The sequence below is a fragment of the Balearica regulorum genome, chromosome 3 (genome assembly GCF_011004875.1).
Source record: "Balearica regulorum gibbericeps isolate bBalReg1 chromosome 3, bBalReg1.pri, whole genome shotgun sequence".
NCBI classification, from domain to species: domain Eukaryota; kingdom Metazoa; phylum Chordata; class Aves; order Gruiformes; family Gruidae; genus Balearica; species Balearica regulorum.
In genome coordinates this window covers 229,086-246,223 of record NC_046186.1, presented here as the reverse complement: position 1 = coordinate 246,223, position 17,138 = coordinate 229,086, and the positions used below count along the sequence as shown (strand labels likewise).

Below are 17,138 nucleotides of genomic sequence, written 5' to 3'. Positions count from 1 at the left end.
TCCCGCAAGGCCCCGCCCCATCGACTGGGCGCGGCTCTGCCGGCAGCGGCGCGGTCTCCATGGCCCCCGCCGTGGGCGCCCCCTGGCGGCTTGGGGGAGCCACGCTGGGGCGAGCCTGGGCCCCGGCCCCGCCGTCCCGGGTGATCCTCAGTGCCGTGGCTGTGGAGCAGCAGGGCCCCGGTTCCCCACGGGCCACACCACCCCAGCCGGAGCCGAGAGCCCCACGTGGCGGGGCACCGCCTGCCCCCTGCCTTGACCCCGCGGGAAGGCCTCGGCTTAGGGCTCCCCTGCCCCAGCTGGCACCAGGAGCACCCAGCGTGCGGGAGCCTGCTCCCCCCGAGCCCCACCGTGTCTTCCCAGCGCACCCGGGGGCAGAGAGCAGCCGCACAGCTGGTTGTGGAGAGACAGAGGGACCCGCTGTGCCCCCATCCAGGGCCCAGTGCCAGCCCTTGAGCCCTGTTAGTGCTCGGCCATCCTCACCCTGCTCCAGGCCAGGGCCACAGGGCTGCCCCCACCAACCTTGGCTCTGCACACAGCAGCAAGGACAGGCAAGACCAGCGTATAAAAACACCCTTTTGGGGCAGAGGCCAGAATAACAAGCACCCTGCCGTCTCTTCCCTGCTTCCCCCCGGAGATGGGAACACACAGGGCACCGGCAGTGACAGGCTCCAAGGGGGAGCACAAACAGCCCACAGCAATCCCTGCCAGAAGCTACAATGAACACCGATTTTACTGCATCAGAAAGTGATGGGAATGCTGCAGAACAGGGGAGGACACCCCCTTCCCTGTGCCAAAGCCCCCAGCCGCTGCTCAGGCTAGACCCTGCACCAGCCCCTCTTGCAGGAGCAGCTCGTGGTGGGAGCAGCCCTGGCACCCCCAGGGTGCTGCAGGGTCAGAGGTGCTGGGCTCTCCCACACAAGCCCAGTTCGACCGCCTGCCAGAACCGCAGCCATAAGAGGCATGGGCCAGGGGCTGTCACCATGGTGTCACCATTTCCTCCAGGTCCCAGAGAAGGGGCTTGGGGCCTGGGAAGATCCTTCCCTGCTGCAGCCTGGAGTGGGAGGTGGGGGGCTGGGCAGAGCTGGGTAGATGTGCCAGCATGCCCAGGGAAAGTGCAGAGACGAGCCTGTGGTGACACGGGGTGCCAGGGCTCTTGCCACACCACAGAAGGCAGACAAGGTATATTGTGAAGCCTGGTTTATTAGTGTCCGTGCAGCTGCCCCTACTACTGATCTACGTTCTTGACACGCAGGACGACAGGCACCGAGGTGCAGGGGATCATGCCCAAGTCTGTGATGACCAGATCCACCAGGTCAGGCGGCGTCACGTCATAGACCAGGTTGAGGAGGCGCAAGGACTTGTTCTCTGCCCAGCCACCTAGCTGGGCCTGGCCCTTCCGGAGCACGATCAGGTCATCGGGGTCATCTGCAGAGAGAGGACCAGCCGGCAGGATCAGAAGGAGAGACAGCACCTCTCCATCCTGCCCTGGGAGCACGCAGCACAGCTGCCTGCCAGGCTACCCTTTGCGCAAGTGGTGGCCCCTCACCAGGGAAGGGGAACGGCAGGGCAGAGCAGCCCATACTGGCTAGCACCGGGAAGAGGGAGCAGGTCCCAGGTGGAAGGGGACAGAAGCCATACCCAGCTCATTGGAGACAAAAGAGTCCGTCTGCACTCGCTCGCAGAACTTGTAGGTCTCGCAGCACACCAGGACGGGCACGTTGTAGGCCTTGGAGACCAGCGCTATCTGGGACGTCCCCACCCGGGACATGACAGAGCCATTGGCCAGGAGTGCGTGGGCTCCCAGCAGCACTTTGGACACCTGGCAGGGAAACGCAGGGATCTGTTAGCACCTTCCATCATGCTGCAGCCTCCCCCATGCCCGCCACTGCCCTCAGCACAGCCCTGCTCCGCTCCTCACCTCAGGCAGCACGTAAGAAATGGCATTGATCATCACATAGGTGCAGTGAATGCCCTTCCGCACCAGCCGGCGCAGCGTCTCCCGGCCCTCCAGCCGTGGCCGGCTGTCCACCACGATCACACGGAAGGCCCGACCCTTCTTCACGTGGGCGTCACACAGTGTGCGGTTCACGAGGGAAGAGCTGACAGACACCAGTTAGGAGGCTGCCTGTCCTGCCAGGCCAGGCTCTCACCCAGCATGCATGGCTGCCCTGCGCTGGCGCTGCTCACTGCCAGCATCGCCCAGAAATGCAGCCCAGTGCCAGGAGACTTTCCTTGGTGCTGGCCCCACTGCGGGACTCATCGGGCGCCGGCCAGGCAGGTTTTCTGGGTGTTAGTGTGGGGTCTCACCCAGGGGACAGCCCTGACACATGCCCGATGGCAGGGGCTGGCTGCCAGCAACCACAGCAGAGCAGGCAATGCCAGGTGCCAGCTGCCACGGCAGGTTCCCGAGCACATCCAGCCCAAACAGAGCAATGTCTCTCTTAACCAGGGTCTCTCCCACCGAGACCCTGATGAGCTAGTGCTGCCCAGAGATGAGTCTGGGCAGAGCTCAGGCCCACCCTTGCTCTTACAAGTGCTATCCCTTCCAGACACCTCCCTGCTACGCCTGCTTCCAGGGCCCCCTCTCCCTGACTTTGCACAGGGTATCACCCCCTGGGAAAAGCCGCATCTCAGCCCTCCCTGGGAGCAGCCCTAACCTCCACCTGTCTGCGACCACAGCAAGGGATTCCCCCTTCCCACTGTAACACTACAGGCCGGCAGGTCTGGGACAGTCAAAACTCAGGCAGTGCAAACTCAGGCTTTCACAAGTTGAGTTTGAGGTGCTAACACAACTACATTAATCAGTATAGGCTGATACAAGGCCACTTGATCAGACCTTCCTGTTCCTCTAATGAGTCCAAGGGCTCCAGTGCTTCGAGCACCTAGCCTGTCCCAGTGTGCAGAGAAACAGGAAACATCTGCAGGACACAGCCCTCCGCAGTGGGGCCCTCCAGGAATGCCTGCTCGCAGCCAGGCCTGCCAACACTGTCCACTGTGCTCCACAGATGTGGTTTAGCATTCCCCTTGGCAGCTGCCAGGCAGAAAGTGCGCTCTCACCACCTCGTGACATGACCTTATCAACTTTCCATCTCCCAGGACGGGACAAGAGTCCTACTGAGCTCTCTGCTTTTTCTGAAGCACTAACAATACTTCCATGTCCAGCTAGCAAGTGCTGAGCCCAGGGCCACGCTCTGCTCTGCCCCGACTCACTCATACATCCACTGTTTTGTCCTGCTCTGCTGGTCATAAACTTCTCCCTTGTGCCTTTATTTACCAGCACCTCACCACAGCCAAGTTCTGGCTGGCACCCCCCTGACTGCCCCTCCCTGCTTGTTTTATTTCTAGTAGCTGGACCCAGAACCACAACCCATCCCTCCCCCTTGGACAACACTGACTTTCCCAGCCTTGAGAAACTGCTTTTGCAAGAGCTTCCCACGTTCACTCAACTTTCCTTTTTTCCACCCACTGGCCTGGCTGCCCTGGCTCTCCTCTTACCATCCATACACCAGGATCACATCGTTGTCATTTATCTTCTCAAAGGCAGACCTCGAAATGGCTTCAGCTGCCAAAAGAATCTTCTCCCGCAGATATTTGTCGATAGTGTCCTGCAGCTTCTCCTTCGCCTGGGGAGAGAGTGCCATCCCATACAGCATGGCCATGCCACACTGTACTCTGTTGTCCCTTCCAGTCTGGCAGGATTGTGGGCTCAGCTCTGCCTGCAAGTGGAGAGCCCTGCCCAGCTCCCAACCAGCCTGTTTGCTGAATGGCACCTTCCCCTGGGACAGGGCCTCTGCAGGACACCCAGGGCCACTCCTGTCCTGGCACAAGCCTCCCAGCAGACTACGGTGCCTCACCACGCATTTGAGCTGCCATCAGGCCCTCTCCAGCTCTGCCCATTATCTCCCCCGCATCTCCTGGTCAGTTGCTCTGGTCATCCCATGGAGATTTCACTGCTGAGACTCTCCAGCCTGACCCGTCAGCCCACCAGTCATGCAGCCTCAGGGGTCCTCCTGACATATACCACCACCCTGCCCCTTGCTCCACAGCCAACGGGCTCCTGTGAAGCTTTTTGCATGGGACACAGCTAAGCAGTGAAAAAACCTTCTTCATCTGTGACTTTACTGATGCTGCCGAACAATGCTCTCACAGGCAGTCCTGGTGGGCAAGGGCACGTAGTGCCCAGCTGCTGCATCCTTTGTGGCCTTCCTGCAGTGCACAGCACCAGCTGGACCAGCTTGCAAGTTCTCCAGCCACTCAAGAGTCACTTCTCAATGCAGATGCAATGCTGGTTGCTGGCCAGGCCTGTGGTGCAGTGCTGCATTCACTGAGACCATGTGCAGCTGCTGCAGCTTCTCCCATTTTATGTCCCTGCTCCTGACAAGCTCCAGTCCTACCAGCCCAGCATTTGCTGCAGTGCACCCCTTTGGGTCCTGCTGGGCTATGCCTGCTAGCGGAGGGGAGCAGGTCTGGCTGCAGTCCCCGCTCAGGCCCAGTCACTGGTGACAGTGATGGCCAAGTCTTCTAGCTTCTCTGCAGCATTGCTCCCAGCCTGCATCCCACCACCTCTCCCTGCTCGGCCTGTGCCAGGGCTGTGCCTCCACCCTGGAGCCTGCTGCTCTCATGAGGCCACTCACCTCCTCCTCTCTCAGGGTGTCGGGTAGGCATGAAATCTCCTTCTTGAGGAACTTAATGGCATTGCCCATGCTGGCTGAGAGGGGCCGGCACTGGTTCAGGAAGCTGCAGAGAAGAAATGGGCTTAGCTCCAGAGCAGCCTGGAGGGCAGGGACAGGAAGAAGGAGGGTGCAGCTGGGCTGGGGATGGTGGGCAGGGAGGCAGAATCCAGAGCTCCAGGAAAGTCAGCCCAAGTTTGGGTGGACACCAACCCAGAGAAGGGACCAGTGGACCACACTCAGCAGAGCTTCAGTCCCTCTGCTCCAGCACCAGGAGTCCTCACCTGATGTGTGGCTTCAGCTTGGCCACCAGGTCCCGGGAAAGTTCCTCATTGGGGGGAGTTGAGTAATCCCGAATCAGCTGAGACAAGAAGAAAGAGAGTGTGAGTTCAGGGCACCTGCTCCTTCTGGCCAGGCACTGCACGCCACCACCCTCGCCCAGGAGGCTGTAGACCAGGCACAAGTATGTACCGCACAGCTTGACGTGCTTTCACAGGGTGGGGGAAAAGGGGTGCTCCAGGAACTCAAATCTGCAGCGTCAGCACCAGAACAGGACACCAGCAGGGCTCAGTCCTGGGCACGGTCAGAAGGAAGAGGCTGAAGATGACTGAGCACAGATAGAGCCCCAGCAGTCAGGGAACAGGAAGGGATGCCTGCGCCTAGTGCCATGCCCTTACTGCCCGGTGGGCATGGGTAGCTGCTCGCATACCTGTTTGAAGACTTCCAGCAGGGCAATGCAACGGGCATTGGAGCCATTGATGATGCCTTGAGAGTACTGGAGGCCAAGGCGCACCACAGCCGGGTGAATTACTGTGGAGGGGATGCTGCAGGGGCAAACGTGAAAGAGCTGTCAGCATTTCTACAGCCCAGGAACAACCAATCCATTGCCAGACCCCCAGCCAAACAACCTGAGGGACAGCACAAGAAGGGAGCTGCCAGTCCAGCCCCTACTTGCTCTGTGACCGGAGGACTCAGGCTAACCCCACAGTGCCTTCTCCTGTGGCCCTGCACTGCCTGAGGGCAGCTCTCCTCACCCTGCAGGCAGGACATTCGGCTGCCCCTGCCGCTGCTCCTCAAAGCAAGTGACGGGTTCTCCTCCACCCCGTGAAGCCTATCACCACACACAGTACCAGGACACCCCTTCACTAGTGCTGTTTTGCAGCCAGGCCAGCTGAAGCAGAGCCAAATGACTGCCAGGGGCCTGGGCTGAGGAGGCCACATACCTCATCTGCTGCGTCAGTGGCTTCTTCCGGCTGTACTGGTGCAAGTGGGAGAACAGGTTGACCTTGGTGCCATAGTCCTGCCTCAGAGGTACCTGTAGCCAAACAACATTCATGATGGCTTACCCAAGGCTGCCATACAGCCCTGCTCACTCCAGCATCACCAATCACACCCAGCACTCACTCATGGCACACCAGAGAGCAGGCCCTAGTCCCACCACACATGCAGCCTGACCCCACCACACACACCACTGCATGACTGCCCTGAAGCATGCAACCTGTTACCCAGCCCTCCTCCTACCTGCTGCCGCTCCAGCTTCTTGGCCAGTTTCCTCTGGGCAGCAGGATCATCCACCTGCACGTGCTCCGGCAGCCGCTTTACCACTGTGAGGATATCAGGGTGGGCAGTGTCAGGCAGTACTGCCCTGGTGCAGTTCCTGGCCCAGCCACACTGTCCCAAGACTTAGGAAGCGCACAGCAGGGCAGTGCCCAGGGCACCATGGAAGGATCAGACGAGCAGCCCCTGCAGGTGCCCACTCCAGCCCCCTCCCTCCCTGCTCACCCACCCACTGCACCCTGTGGTGACGACAGCTTTACCGGATTGAGGCTCAGTGGGGGTCAGCCTGGGCTTGGCTGCTGTGGCTGCCTGACTCAGCTCTGCTTTCTTGGCCTGCTTCTGGGCCCGCTCAGCCTCCTGCTTGGCCCGGCGCTCTGCTCGCAGCTCAGCTTTGCTCTTGCCCCCTGCGGGCTTCTCGCCATCATTGGGGCCATCAGCCAAGGTTGGGAGGGACTTGGGGTGAGCACCTACTGCAAGGAGACGGAAGGGGGAAGTCTGTGCCCAGCCTCTGTCACCAGAAGATACAGCCCAGCGTGTGGGGCAGCCCATGGCAGGGAGACCCTCCTCTGTTCAAGGGTCTGCCTTTGGAAGGGCAGGTGGGACTAAGCCCCACGTTCTCCAGCACCTCACCGCCCCCACTCAGCCAACATGGGGACCACCCCGTATTCCGGTGGGGAGGGGACTGGCCTCTCTAGATCTCAGTCCCCACAAGATGCAGGCACTCGAGGTGTACAGAGCTAGGACACCCCGGAGGCCCCTCTGTGGCATCCCCTAACTGGAGAATGCTCCTGGCTCAGGGCTGTTCCAGCCAGAGGAGGTTCCCAGCCCGGAAGACCACTGGGGCCTGGCCACGGGTCTGCCCCTGTGTGCCGCGGGACTCTCCAGGCTCGGGGGCTGCCTCGAAGGGAAGGAGGTCCTCACCTCGGGGCTGCCCTGGGTCGGAGGGCGTCCCCAGCTCCGGGGGCTCGGCCGCCGGCCCCTTCTCGCTCCTCTTCTTCTTCTTCTGCTGCTTCTTCTCCTTCCGCAGCTGCAGCTTCTCCTCCCGGGAGAGCTCCGGGGCCTGCGGGCACACACCGTCAGGCAGCCCCCATCCCCCACGCCGGCCCCCGGCCCGGCCCCCAGCCCCGCACCAGTCCCCGGCCCTGCTCACCTGCGGTCCCGCCGGCAGCGGCGCGGCTGCTTCGGGGCCCGCACCTGCAACGAGGCAAACCGTGAGCGGGGCCGGTACCGGCCGCGGGGAACGGGGAGGGGACGGCGGGGAGAGGCCGGGTGGGTGCCGAGCGGCGGATCCCACCGCTCAGCGGGGGCCCGTCCCGTCCCGTCCCGGTCCCGCACTCACCGCCCGGCGCGGCCCGCTCCGCCATGGCGCCTGTCCGCCGCCCACAGCGCCCCCTGCCGGCCGGAGGGCGGTGCCGCCCGCGGGCGCTGCGCAACCTGTCGTGACGTCAGCGGCCCTCCGCATGACGCGCTGTGACGCCACTCCGTGGCCGGCATGGGGGCCGTTCCCTTTCCCGGGTGTGGTGTGTGTGTCGTCCCCCCCCCCCCGCGTCGCCCGGTCCCAGCGCGGCCGGGAGCCCCGGGCTCTCCCCGCCCGGGGGCGGCTGTCCCAGCGCCCTGGGCCTTGGTCCCCCGGGGCTCCCCGTGGCCGGGGCCCGTCCCGCTCCGGGCCCGCGCTCGGCACCGGGCGCGGTGGGGCAGGGCTGCGGCACGGCTGGGTGTCACTGGGACGTTGCCGGGCGCCCCGGCGGGGACCCGCACTGGGCATGGGGCTACCCCGGGGCTGCGGCGGGGTCCCGGGGTGTGTGGGTGTGGGTGTGTGTGTCACCGGGACGGCCAAGCCCCGGCGCCGGGGGCCGTGTGGCTCCCCACCGGTTCGCCCCGGCGCCGGGCCCGCGGGCAGTGGAGCGGGGCGGGGCGGGGCGGGGCGGCCGCTGGGCCGGCCCCGGCGGGCGGTGCTGCCGGCCGCGCCATCGCGGGGTCCCGCGGGGCGGCGCCGGGGAGTGCCCGGCCCGACATGGCGGCGCGCGGCAGGTAGCGGGGGCGCGCGACCCGGCCCGGCCCGGCCCCGGCCCCGCCATGCACTTCTCCATACCCGAGACCGAGACTCGCGCCGGCGACGGCGGTGCCGCCTACGTGGTGAGCGGGGCCGGAGCGGAGCTGTCCCGCGGTGCGGGGCGGTGCGGTACGGCCCCGCGGCCCGGTTCCGGCGGGCCCCGCGGCGGCAGCGCCCAGCGGGGCCTGGTCCGGGTCCGAGCCCGCCGTCCCGGGGCGGGCGCTGTCCCTGCCCCGCCCGCCCGGTGGAGCCGTGCGGGCCCGCAGACCCGGGGGCGGTGGCGGGCGGCCGGGGCGGGCCGGGACCGGGGCGGGGGCCGAGCGCGGAGGGCAGCCGGCGGCATTCGCAGCCGGCGCCCCGTTCCCGGGCCGGGCGGGTGTCCGCCTGCACCGCGGGGTCGGGCCCTGCGGCCCAGTCTGGCCTCCGGCGGGCTCGGGGGGTCCCTGGGGTGTGGCCCCGCGGTTGCCGCTCGGGGGGTGCCCGGGCCCTGCCCTGCGCCGGGGGGTGACTGGCCCGGTGTGCTGCGGGCAGGGGGGAGGGCAGCGGGCAGGGGCCCTGTCCTGTCCCCGGGGCCCAGCTCATCCTGGCCTGCCAGCTCGTCCATCCGTCCCGGCTTCCTGTTTTGCTCAGCGTGCCGTGAACGCCCTCCGGCTTGGCAGCTCCTCCAGGATCGGGTCCCCAGAGCATCCGGAGGGACGCTGCTGCAGGGCAGCGGCCAGGCGGCTCCGGGAGCCAAGAGCCCCGTTCCCGGTGGGGCCGGCAGTGGCAGCACTGCCCACAGAGCAGGGTCTCACTGCGTGGAGGTGGCGGTGTGGCCGCAGGGGCTGGATCCAGGCCTGCGCTCCTCTCTGCTCTCAGCTCGGGGCAAGGGCACGCAGCTCTGGGCTCCATGGTCCCTTTGGCTCTGGCCCTGCATATTCCGGGCAGCCTGCTCCTCCATGCCTGCTGCCGTGCAGACCCCTTGCCTGTCCTTTTGCTGAGATCCCTCTCTGGGAGATCTCCCTGGTCCTCTCAGAAGCGTAAGGTGGTGTGTCAGGGACATGGATGGCAGTCGTGAACTGCGGGAAGGACTGTGAAGGGACCTGGTGATCCACAGGCAGCTGCGGTCGCACAAGGGCCGGAGGAGCGAGCACCTGAGGTGTGTTTGGCCCTGTGCCTCCCCCTGCACTTTGCCCTCAGGTGCTGTGATGGCTCCTTGGGCAGGGGAAGACCTTGTTTTCAGTGCCAGAGGACAGCTCGTTTGCAGCCCTGGGTCTGGGCAGGAGCTGGTGACCCCACAGAGAGCCCTGCCAGGACAGGACTCTGCGCTGATGCTGGGCAGGCGTGAGTGCTGCCTGTGCCACCCGGCATTTGTCATGGTCTCCTGGGCTCTGCACGGGGAACCTGAACAACAGGGCTGTTGCCTCTGGGTTGGAAGCTGGTATGAGATCTAGTGTGTGCAGGGCCAGTGTGGCCTGGACGGGTGCCTCCGCTGACCTTGAGCAGCCCCACCTTTCAGGGACAGGGGGACACTTGAGGCTTCCAGTGAGCAAAATGGCCACAGGAGGTACCTGCCTGGGCTGCGACTGCCAGCTGGAGGTGTCTCCAGCCCCTGTGATGCGGTCCTCCCACCCTCCCAAAGGCCATGCTGGGGATGGTGGGATCTGCTCCGGCACAGAGGGGACAGCGCTGTCCCCTGGGAGGACACTGCTGGTAGTGAGGCACCCAGGAGCTGGGGCGTGGAGTCGCAGGGCCCCATGCGCTGTGCAGCCGTAGTTGTGCTCTGCCTGCAGCGTCAGTGGGGAGCTGAGCCAGGGTGGGGTGCAGAGCAGAGGGGCACTGGGGGCAGCAGCCGGGGACCGGTTCCAAGGTGTTGTAGAAAAAGTTAGTCAAAACTTAGCACTAGCATGTGTAATTTCCATAACAATGGGATCCCTTGCAGCAGGAGCAGTCGCCTCCCCCCATCTCTGTAGAGCTCCCCCTAAGCTGTGGCGCAGGTGAGCCCCAGCTGGGCTGGTGCCTGCTGGGGTAGAGCTACCCCAGAGGGGTTCCAGCCTCTCCCCTGGCCCGGGGGGCATGAGGTGGGGGCATGTCCTGCGGGGCACTCTGCAGCAACCCTTATGCTTTCAAGCAACCGCTGCCCCAGTAGTGCTGGGGTATGTTGTGGTGGCACTGGAGTGGGCAGGCAGCACATGGAGAAGGAAACCCCTGCCCCATGGCAAAGGCTGGCTGTGGCCATGCATCCCAAGAGGTGGCGGAGTGAGCCCAGGCCTGCAGGCTTTGGTGGCGGGGATGTCACGGCCATGCAGCTCTCTGTGGCTTTGCTGGCCTGAGCACAGCCCGGGTGACTGTGCTGGCTGCTGTGTCACTGTGCTTGCCCCTCTGAATGTGTTGTGGGACCTGCAGAATGGAGAGCAGCTGCTGGCTGCCGCCTCTCCTTGCTGCGGGGAGGGGTGTCCTTGCCCACTGACTTGGGGCACCCATGTCCACGGGGCTGCAGCATGGCTCCACGCTCTCCCTGTGGCTGGACAGCTGCGGGGTTACGCCTTCCTGGTGTCTTATCAGAGACATCCCTTGGATGCATTTGTACTTCCCGAGTGGTTTTGACCATATCCACTGGGCTGCAGGTCAACACTGACATATCTTCAGAGGATGAGCACACAGAAACATTTCAGTGCTGTTATTATACTTATCTGTGTGAGCCCTGGGTGTTTGATCCGTCCTCACTTGCTAATGCGTAGCCCTTGACTGCTGACAGCAGCCCTTCCTGGTCCTGGCCGTGCTGGGGGCCATGGCTGTGCCTTCCTGGGGCCACTTGTTGCGTGCGTTAGCCTCCATGGGCAGCCTCGGGGCACATGGGCCCTCCCTCTCTCCAGGCTGCTAGGGTGCTGCCCCCGAGAGCTGGAGAGGGCCCCGGCCCTGCAAGGGAAACGCAGCAGAGCTCTGGGTCAGCACCTGGAGGGGGTCCAGGTGGTGGTCGGCATGCTGCCAGGATCAGTGTCTCTGGGTTGGAGCCGGTGTCTGCAAGGCAAACCCAGCTCCCACAGCAGTGCCCAGTCCAGCACGGGGCACGTGAGGGTGCCAGGTGGGTCCTGGTGCTTCCCGGGGCAGCGGCTGAGCTCTGCTGACAGGAGGGGAGGGCTGGGGGTGCCCCATCTGCACCCCGGCAGGGTCCTCAGGAGCATTGCCTTTTCCTGGGCTGTGGCAGGGCTGGGCCCTATAGAGGCTTCTCCCTGGGTGGCCCGTGTGCCCTGAGCTGGGCAGGCCCCAGGGCCCCTCTGTCCGGCGGGTGCTGGGATCTGACTGGCATCTGTCCCCGCAGGCCTACAACATCCACGTGAACGGTGTGTTGCACTGCCGAGTGCGCTACAGCCAGCTCTTGGGGCTGCATGAGCAGGTAGGCAACTGTCCCCAGCAGCGGTGAGAGCTGCTGCTGACTGACCCCCCTCCCATGGGGCAGCGCTGCGGTGCCCGCTGCGCTCCTGGCTGGCAGGGTGCTGGGCCCTGCGGGCTGCCGTTGGGTGCTGCAAGTAGGCACTGTGTGCTGCTGGAGAGCTGGAGTGTCGGGCACTGCGCTGGGTGTGGGCAGGCGTGTGCTGCGCAGTGCTGCCCATGGGGCCGGCCAGGATGTTGTTTTCTGTTCCTTGGCATCAGGTGCAGGCCTCCTCTCCTGTTCTGTGGCAGCCTGGCTGGATTCTTGCAAACTGCTGGCTGCCCATTTGGATGAGGAACACTGGCGAGCTCTCCGCTTGCCGTGCCAGGGCCTTGGAAATCAGCTGGGGGGGGCGGGGGTTAAAGCAGCCACCGTCTCCCTGGAGGCTCTTGCAGCACTCTGCTCTCTTCCCAGTTAAGGAAAGAGTATGGCGCTAATGTGGTCCCAGCCTTTCCCCCAAAGAAGATCTTCACACTCACTCCGGCAGAGGTAGAGCAACGACGGGAGCAGCTGGAGAAATACATGCAGGCTGGTAAGCTGGGTCTGCCTCATGCTTCAGCTCAGGGCTGGCTGCCCCTCACTTGGTCGTTCAGGGCACCGGGGCACTGCCCGCATCTTCCTCCCCACACTGCTCCATTTGCTGTGGCCCATCTTGATACTCCCAGTCTCGTTCTGGTATTAGCTAGGCTTTTGTCCACTGGATGTCAGCTCTTCCATCCCAGCACCTTCCCTGCATTGGCAGAGGTGGAGCCTTGCTGATGCCTCCACCTGTGGGGAGTCCACCCATGTGCATGCCCTACAGGCAGCACATGCTTAGTTTAGGTGCACGCTCTGAGGGGCCGCAGAGTGGATGGGTGTTGGTGTGGGTCCCTGCCCCTTCCCACATAACGCCTGACTCCTTGCTCGTCTTCCACCTCCAGTGCGGCAGGACCAGACGCTGGGAGGCAGTGAGACCTTCAACAGCTTCCTGCGCAAGGCCCAGCAGGTGAGGGGGCAGGAGCTGCTGGATGTGGTGGGCTGCTGGGGCAGCCTGCACAGGGGTGAGTGCTGACCGCCACGGCCGGGTGGTAACGCTGGGGCCGGGTGGTACGTGCTGGGGCCCTTGGACTGCGGGGCACTCTGAGCGGCGTGAGGGTGGTCGGTGGTGGAGGTGCAGTCCTGTTTCTCTCTCCAGGAGACGCAGCAGATACCCACAGAGGAGGTGGTGCTGGAAGTGCTGCTCTCCAATGGCCAGATGGTCAAGGTCACCATCCTTACCTCGGACCAGACAGAGGATGTCCTTGAGGTGCCAAAGCGCTTGTGCTGGGCAGGACCAGCTCCTCCTGCTGAGTTCTGTGATTTCCCACACGTGCAGGAATTCCCTCAGCCTGGCAGCCCCCTGGCCCTCCCTGCCACGTCCCTGCCCCAGAGCAGGGTTGTCCTGGGGGGCTGAAGAGCAGTAGAGCTGGAGAGGGTGTGTCGATGTGCTCATGCCCCTCTCTGGGCCCAGATCGATGTCAGCAGGCCCCCAGCTGTTTCATGGTGGCATGATGCCCCAGGCCCCACTTGTCCGCTTGCCCCCCCTGCCCTGGCCCCCAGTACAGCAGAGGTGCTGCCTTCCTGCTGCTGGGAGGCCCCAGAACACCCACAGGCTGGGTCCTGCCATGGGGTAAGGATGTAGAAGTGCTGCCTTTCTGTGGGAAGTGATGACCTCCTGCTCTCACTCCCAGGCTGTGGCCTCCAAGCTGGATCTGCCAGATGACCTGGTTGGCTACTTCAGCCTCTTCCTAGTGAGAGAGACCAAGGACGGAGCTTTCTCCTGTGAGTAGAACATGCTGGAGCCCCATGAGGGCTGCAGTGGGATGTCTGCCCTGGGCCCTGCCCTGGAGCGAGAGCTGTGTGCTTGCACCACATGGCTGTGCCCTGGGTGGGGGGAAACCAGTGGGTTCCCCTGGGGTGCCCTGGCTGGTGGGTGTCTGGTGGGCTTCTGCTACCCTGAGCTGCTGCTGAGCTGCTGTTTCCCTGCAGTCGTGCGGAAGCTGCAGGAGTTTGAGCTGCCGTATGTGTCCGTCACCAGCCTGCACAACTCGGAGTTCAGAATCATCCTGCGCAAGAGGTGAGTGGCAGGGCTGGAGGGGCAGTGACTGCTGGAGCAGTGGGGTGGTGTCCGGGGCTCCCTGCTCTGCAGTGGGACCCCTCCCCTCCTGCCATTGCCTCCTGCGGGGTGCTTTGGCCTCCAGGAACACACCTGGGCGTACCCAGCTGTGACACTAGGGGCTGGGCTGCCCTGCTGGGCTTGGCCTCTGTTTCTGCTTTCCCAGACACGGCCTTTCCTGGCAGCTGCTTGAGAGGGGGAGTGGGGCATGGCAACTGACAGCTACCAGGGGAGCTGGCCAGAGACAGCCTGACATCTTGTCCCAGCATGGGTGGTGTTTTTCTCCCCATTGCTGTTAGGAGCTGGGGAATAGATTGACCCATGTTCCCTTCTAGCTACTGGGACTCCTCCTATGACGATGATGTAATGGAGCATCGTGTGGGGTTGAACTTGCTGTACGCGCAGGTGAGGGTTGGTGCAGCCCAGCTGGGTGAAGAGGGCACTGTACCCCTCAGCTACGGCTGTGTGGGGTCTCAGGTGGCTCTGGGCCCAGCTGCTCACTAGCCTCTGCTTCTTGGTAGACGGTGTCAGACATTGAGCATGGATGGATCCTTGTCAACAAGGAACAGCACCGGCAGCTAAAGTCCCTGCAGGAAAAAGTCTCCAAGAAGGAGGTAGGGGAGGGTATGATGCTGTGACTGGAGCAGTCCCCGCACTGCTCCCACGTGAACACGCAGTGCTGAGTTCATTGCCTGTTCCTGGCCCGGGAGGGTGGCCATCTGTGCTGAGGTTCCCTGGCTCTGCCCGCAGTTCATCCGCCTGGCACAGACTCTGAAGTACTACGGCTATCTCAAGTTCGACCCCTGTGTCACTGACTTCCCTGAGAAGGGATGCCACGTCGTCGTCAGTGCTGGCAACAACGAACTCAACTTCCAGGTGCGGCTACCAAGCGATCAGATCAAGGAAGGCAGCTTCAAGGTCACGCGCATGCGGTGCTGGCGGGTCACATCCTCGGTGAGTGCCACTTGACTGTGGGGCCCTGGGGAGCAGGGAGGACTCTGGTGGGACCCAGCTGTGCCCAGCTGGTCTGGCAGCTCTCCCTGGGAAAGGTGCTGGCTGTGTTGCCTGCTTCCAGCCCAGCTGGCCTAGGGAGGGTTTGAGTTGTGCTCTGGGGCTGAGGGGATCATTGGTGTGAAGATGTTTGAGGGGCCTGATGGTGGTGGAAGGCCAGTGGAAGCTGGGCAGGGTGTCCAGCACCTGGCTGGGGGCTGCCCTCCACCAGCAAAGAGGCCTGGGAAGCTGGCTGCTTTCCTTCTGGAGGCTCCCAGCCTCAGCGTGTGCCCTTGCAGGTGCCGATGAGCAACGGTCCCTCGGGGAGCAGCCCAGGGAAGTCTGAGGTGAAGTTGGAGTTGGCTTTTGAGTATCTAATGACTAAAGACCGGCTGCAGTGGGTCACCATCACCAGTCCACAGGTAGGGCTGCCTGCATGCCAGGCTGGTGGTGGACAAGGGTGGGAGCAAGGGGGCAGCCATGAGGGAGAGAGTCAGTCTGGGCTCAGCGTGGTGTGTTGGGAAGGCTGTGAGGCGCATGGAAACTCGTGACACTTCTCCCTTGCAGGCCATCATGCTCAGCATCTGCCTGCAGTCCATGGTGGACGAGCTGATGGTGAAAAAGTCTGGAGGCAGCATCCGCAAGGTGATGGTTGGGGCTGGACGTTGTCTCTGTGGTGGGATTCCATCCTGCCCGTGTGACTCCCTGGGGTCTAGGCTGGGCCTTGCTTGCTCTCCTCAGGATGGGGCCAGCTGAAGGATCCCCAGGGGCCATGTTAACCTCTAGAGCTGCCCGTGGGGACTCTGTGGCTGAGCCAACCTCCTCCCCTGCAGATGTTTCGCCGGCGGGTGAATGGGGCCCTGCGGCGCTCGGACAGCCAGCAAGCTGTGAAGTCGCCCCCACTGCTGGTGAGTGGGACCCTACGGCTCTGGTAGGGGAGACATGTATGACCATGGGCTTCACTGTGTGTCGGGTACCAGAGCTGTGGCCCTGGGAAGAGAAAGGGGTCCAAGACCCATACCTGGGAGCCGGACTCCCTGGAGGAGGGAAAGGATGGTGGCCTAGCCTAGTCCCAGGAAGGCGAGTGGTGGCCAGGAGCAAGGGAGACATGTGGTGGGAAGAGCAGGTGCTGTGTCCCGCTGCCTGACCGTGCTGTCCCCACAGGACTCACCTGATGCCTCCCGGGAGCCGATGGCCAAACTCTCGGTGAGTTGTGTGCAGGCACACTGGTGCTGTTGCCCTTGGAATGAGCAGGGGGGGAGCGGGGGTCCTCTCTAATGTCTCCCCTCTCCACAGAGCAAGCTCACCTCTGTCAGTCTGCGAGGGATCAGCCACTCCAGCTCTACTAACGATGTGGGTGCTAATGACTTCCATGGCAATTATGCCTTTGAGGGCATTGGCGATGAAGATCTGTAGTGCCCCCCTTCCTAGGACAGTACCGTCCCGAGGGCCTTCGCTGAGGAATGTACAACCTGCAGACAGGTTGCAATCAACGTGCCTCTCACCTGCTACATCCACTTCCCCTGCTCCCCCGGGGTTGGGGGAGATTACCCCCAGCCCACCGTTGCCTTCAGGGTGGGGGCAGCTGAACTCCTCCTGCTGCTGGCTCCAGCTGGGAGAGGGCTTGTTCCCAGGGCGGCACCAGCCCAACCTGAGCAGCGTGCCCAGGCCGAGCCCTGGAGCGGCGTCGCAGAGCCTGGCCCAGCGTGGGGGGCAGAGCTCCCCCTTCCCCAGCTGGGAGGGCCTGGCCCCAGCACCCAGCTGCATGGGAGGGCAGCTGCCCTGGGTGGCTGGGGCAGCGGCAGCCTGGTGGCACCGAGCGGCCCTCGTGAGGCTCCATAATGCCAAATTAGCATTTAGGTTTCTGCTCAGAGACAACTACAGTAAACTGTCTCCAGGGGGGCCCTGCGCAGAGCCCCCTCTCTAACCCGCTCATAGACTCCAGTGTAATCTAGGCTTGTAACCACGTATCTCCTGCTGCTCAGACCGACCAGAGCATTAATGGACAGTAACTGATGTTCACACACTGCAATGATGATTAAAATGGATCCTGATTGGTACTGGGCTGTCTGTTGCGGGGTAGCCGCTGTCCCTCCCTTCCCTGCACGCCTTGCCACCCCACACTGTCCTGTCCTGAAGCAGAACAAGGGCCCCTGGGAGAATAGCAGATAACAAAACTGACTGTTTAATGCTTTTATACACAATATAAATTACACTGACTGGCATGGCAACAGCCACGGAACCAGTCCTGTTCCCCCCTCCCCCCCCCTTTTCCCCAAACTCCGGCAGAGGAAGGCGCTGACAGGCAGGAACTGCCCTGGG

The 17,138-nt window shown here is 63.5% G+C and overlaps 2 protein-coding genes across 6 annotated transcripts; one reads left to right on the top strand and one right to left on the bottom strand.

Moving 5' to 3' along the window:
• Positions 1-1,182: 1,182 nt before the first annotated feature.
• On the bottom strand, positions 1,183-8,403 carry EIF2B4 (eukaryotic translation initiation factor 2B subunit delta). Of its 3 annotated transcripts, none has more exons than XM_075750147.1 (13): positions 8,320-8,403; positions 7,378-7,421; positions 7,149-7,287; positions 6,488-6,697; positions 6,192-6,274; positions 5,894-5,985; positions 5,380-5,494; positions 4,955-5,031; positions 4,635-4,737; positions 3,496-3,623; positions 1,919-2,099; positions 1,639-1,819; positions 1,183-1,425 (listed from the first exon to the last, which is right to left on the bottom strand). In XM_075750147.1, the coding sequence occupies exons 6-13, from the start codon at positions 5,896-5,898 to the stop codon at positions 1,226-1,228; spliced, it is 990 nt and encodes a 329-aa protein (XP_075606262.1). In that variant the 5' UTR covers positions 5,899-5,985; positions 6,192-6,274; positions 6,488-6,697; positions 7,149-7,287; positions 7,378-7,421; positions 8,320-8,403; the 3' UTR covers positions 1,183-1,225. The 3 variants fall into 3 exon arrangements, with proteins under 3 accessions (XP_075606262.1, XP_075606260.1, XP_075606261.1); XM_075750145.1 differs by lacking the exon at positions 8,320-8,403 and adding an exon at positions 7,567-7,674; XM_075750146.1 differs by lacking the exon at positions 8,320-8,403 and adding an exon at positions 7,567-7,674 and having other exon boundaries at positions 6,488-6,694.
• SNX17 (sorting nexin 17) lies at positions 8,166-16,876 on the top strand. 3 transcript variants are annotated; one of them, XM_075750153.1, is made up of 15 exons: positions 8,166-8,363; positions 11,582-11,656; positions 12,107-12,224; positions 12,613-12,677; positions 12,867-12,977; positions 13,402-13,492; positions 13,700-13,787; positions 14,162-14,231; positions 14,348-14,440; positions 14,556-14,780; positions 15,116-15,238; positions 15,384-15,461; positions 15,650-15,724; positions 15,981-16,022; positions 16,113-16,876. In XM_075750153.1, exons 1-15 carry the CDS (start codon positions 8,304-8,306, stop codon positions 16,230-16,232), a joined length of 1,434 nt encoding a protein of 477 aa, XP_075606268.1. In that variant the 5' UTR covers positions 8,166-8,303; the 3' UTR covers positions 16,233-16,876. The 3 variants fall into 3 exon arrangements, with proteins under 3 accessions (XP_075606268.1, XP_075606270.1, XP_075606267.1); XM_075750155.1 differs by having other exon boundaries at positions 8,198-8,363; positions 14,703-14,780; XM_075750152.1 differs by having other exon boundaries at positions 8,200-8,363; positions 14,577-14,780.
• The last annotated feature ends 262 nt before the right edge of the window (positions 16,877-17,138 follow it).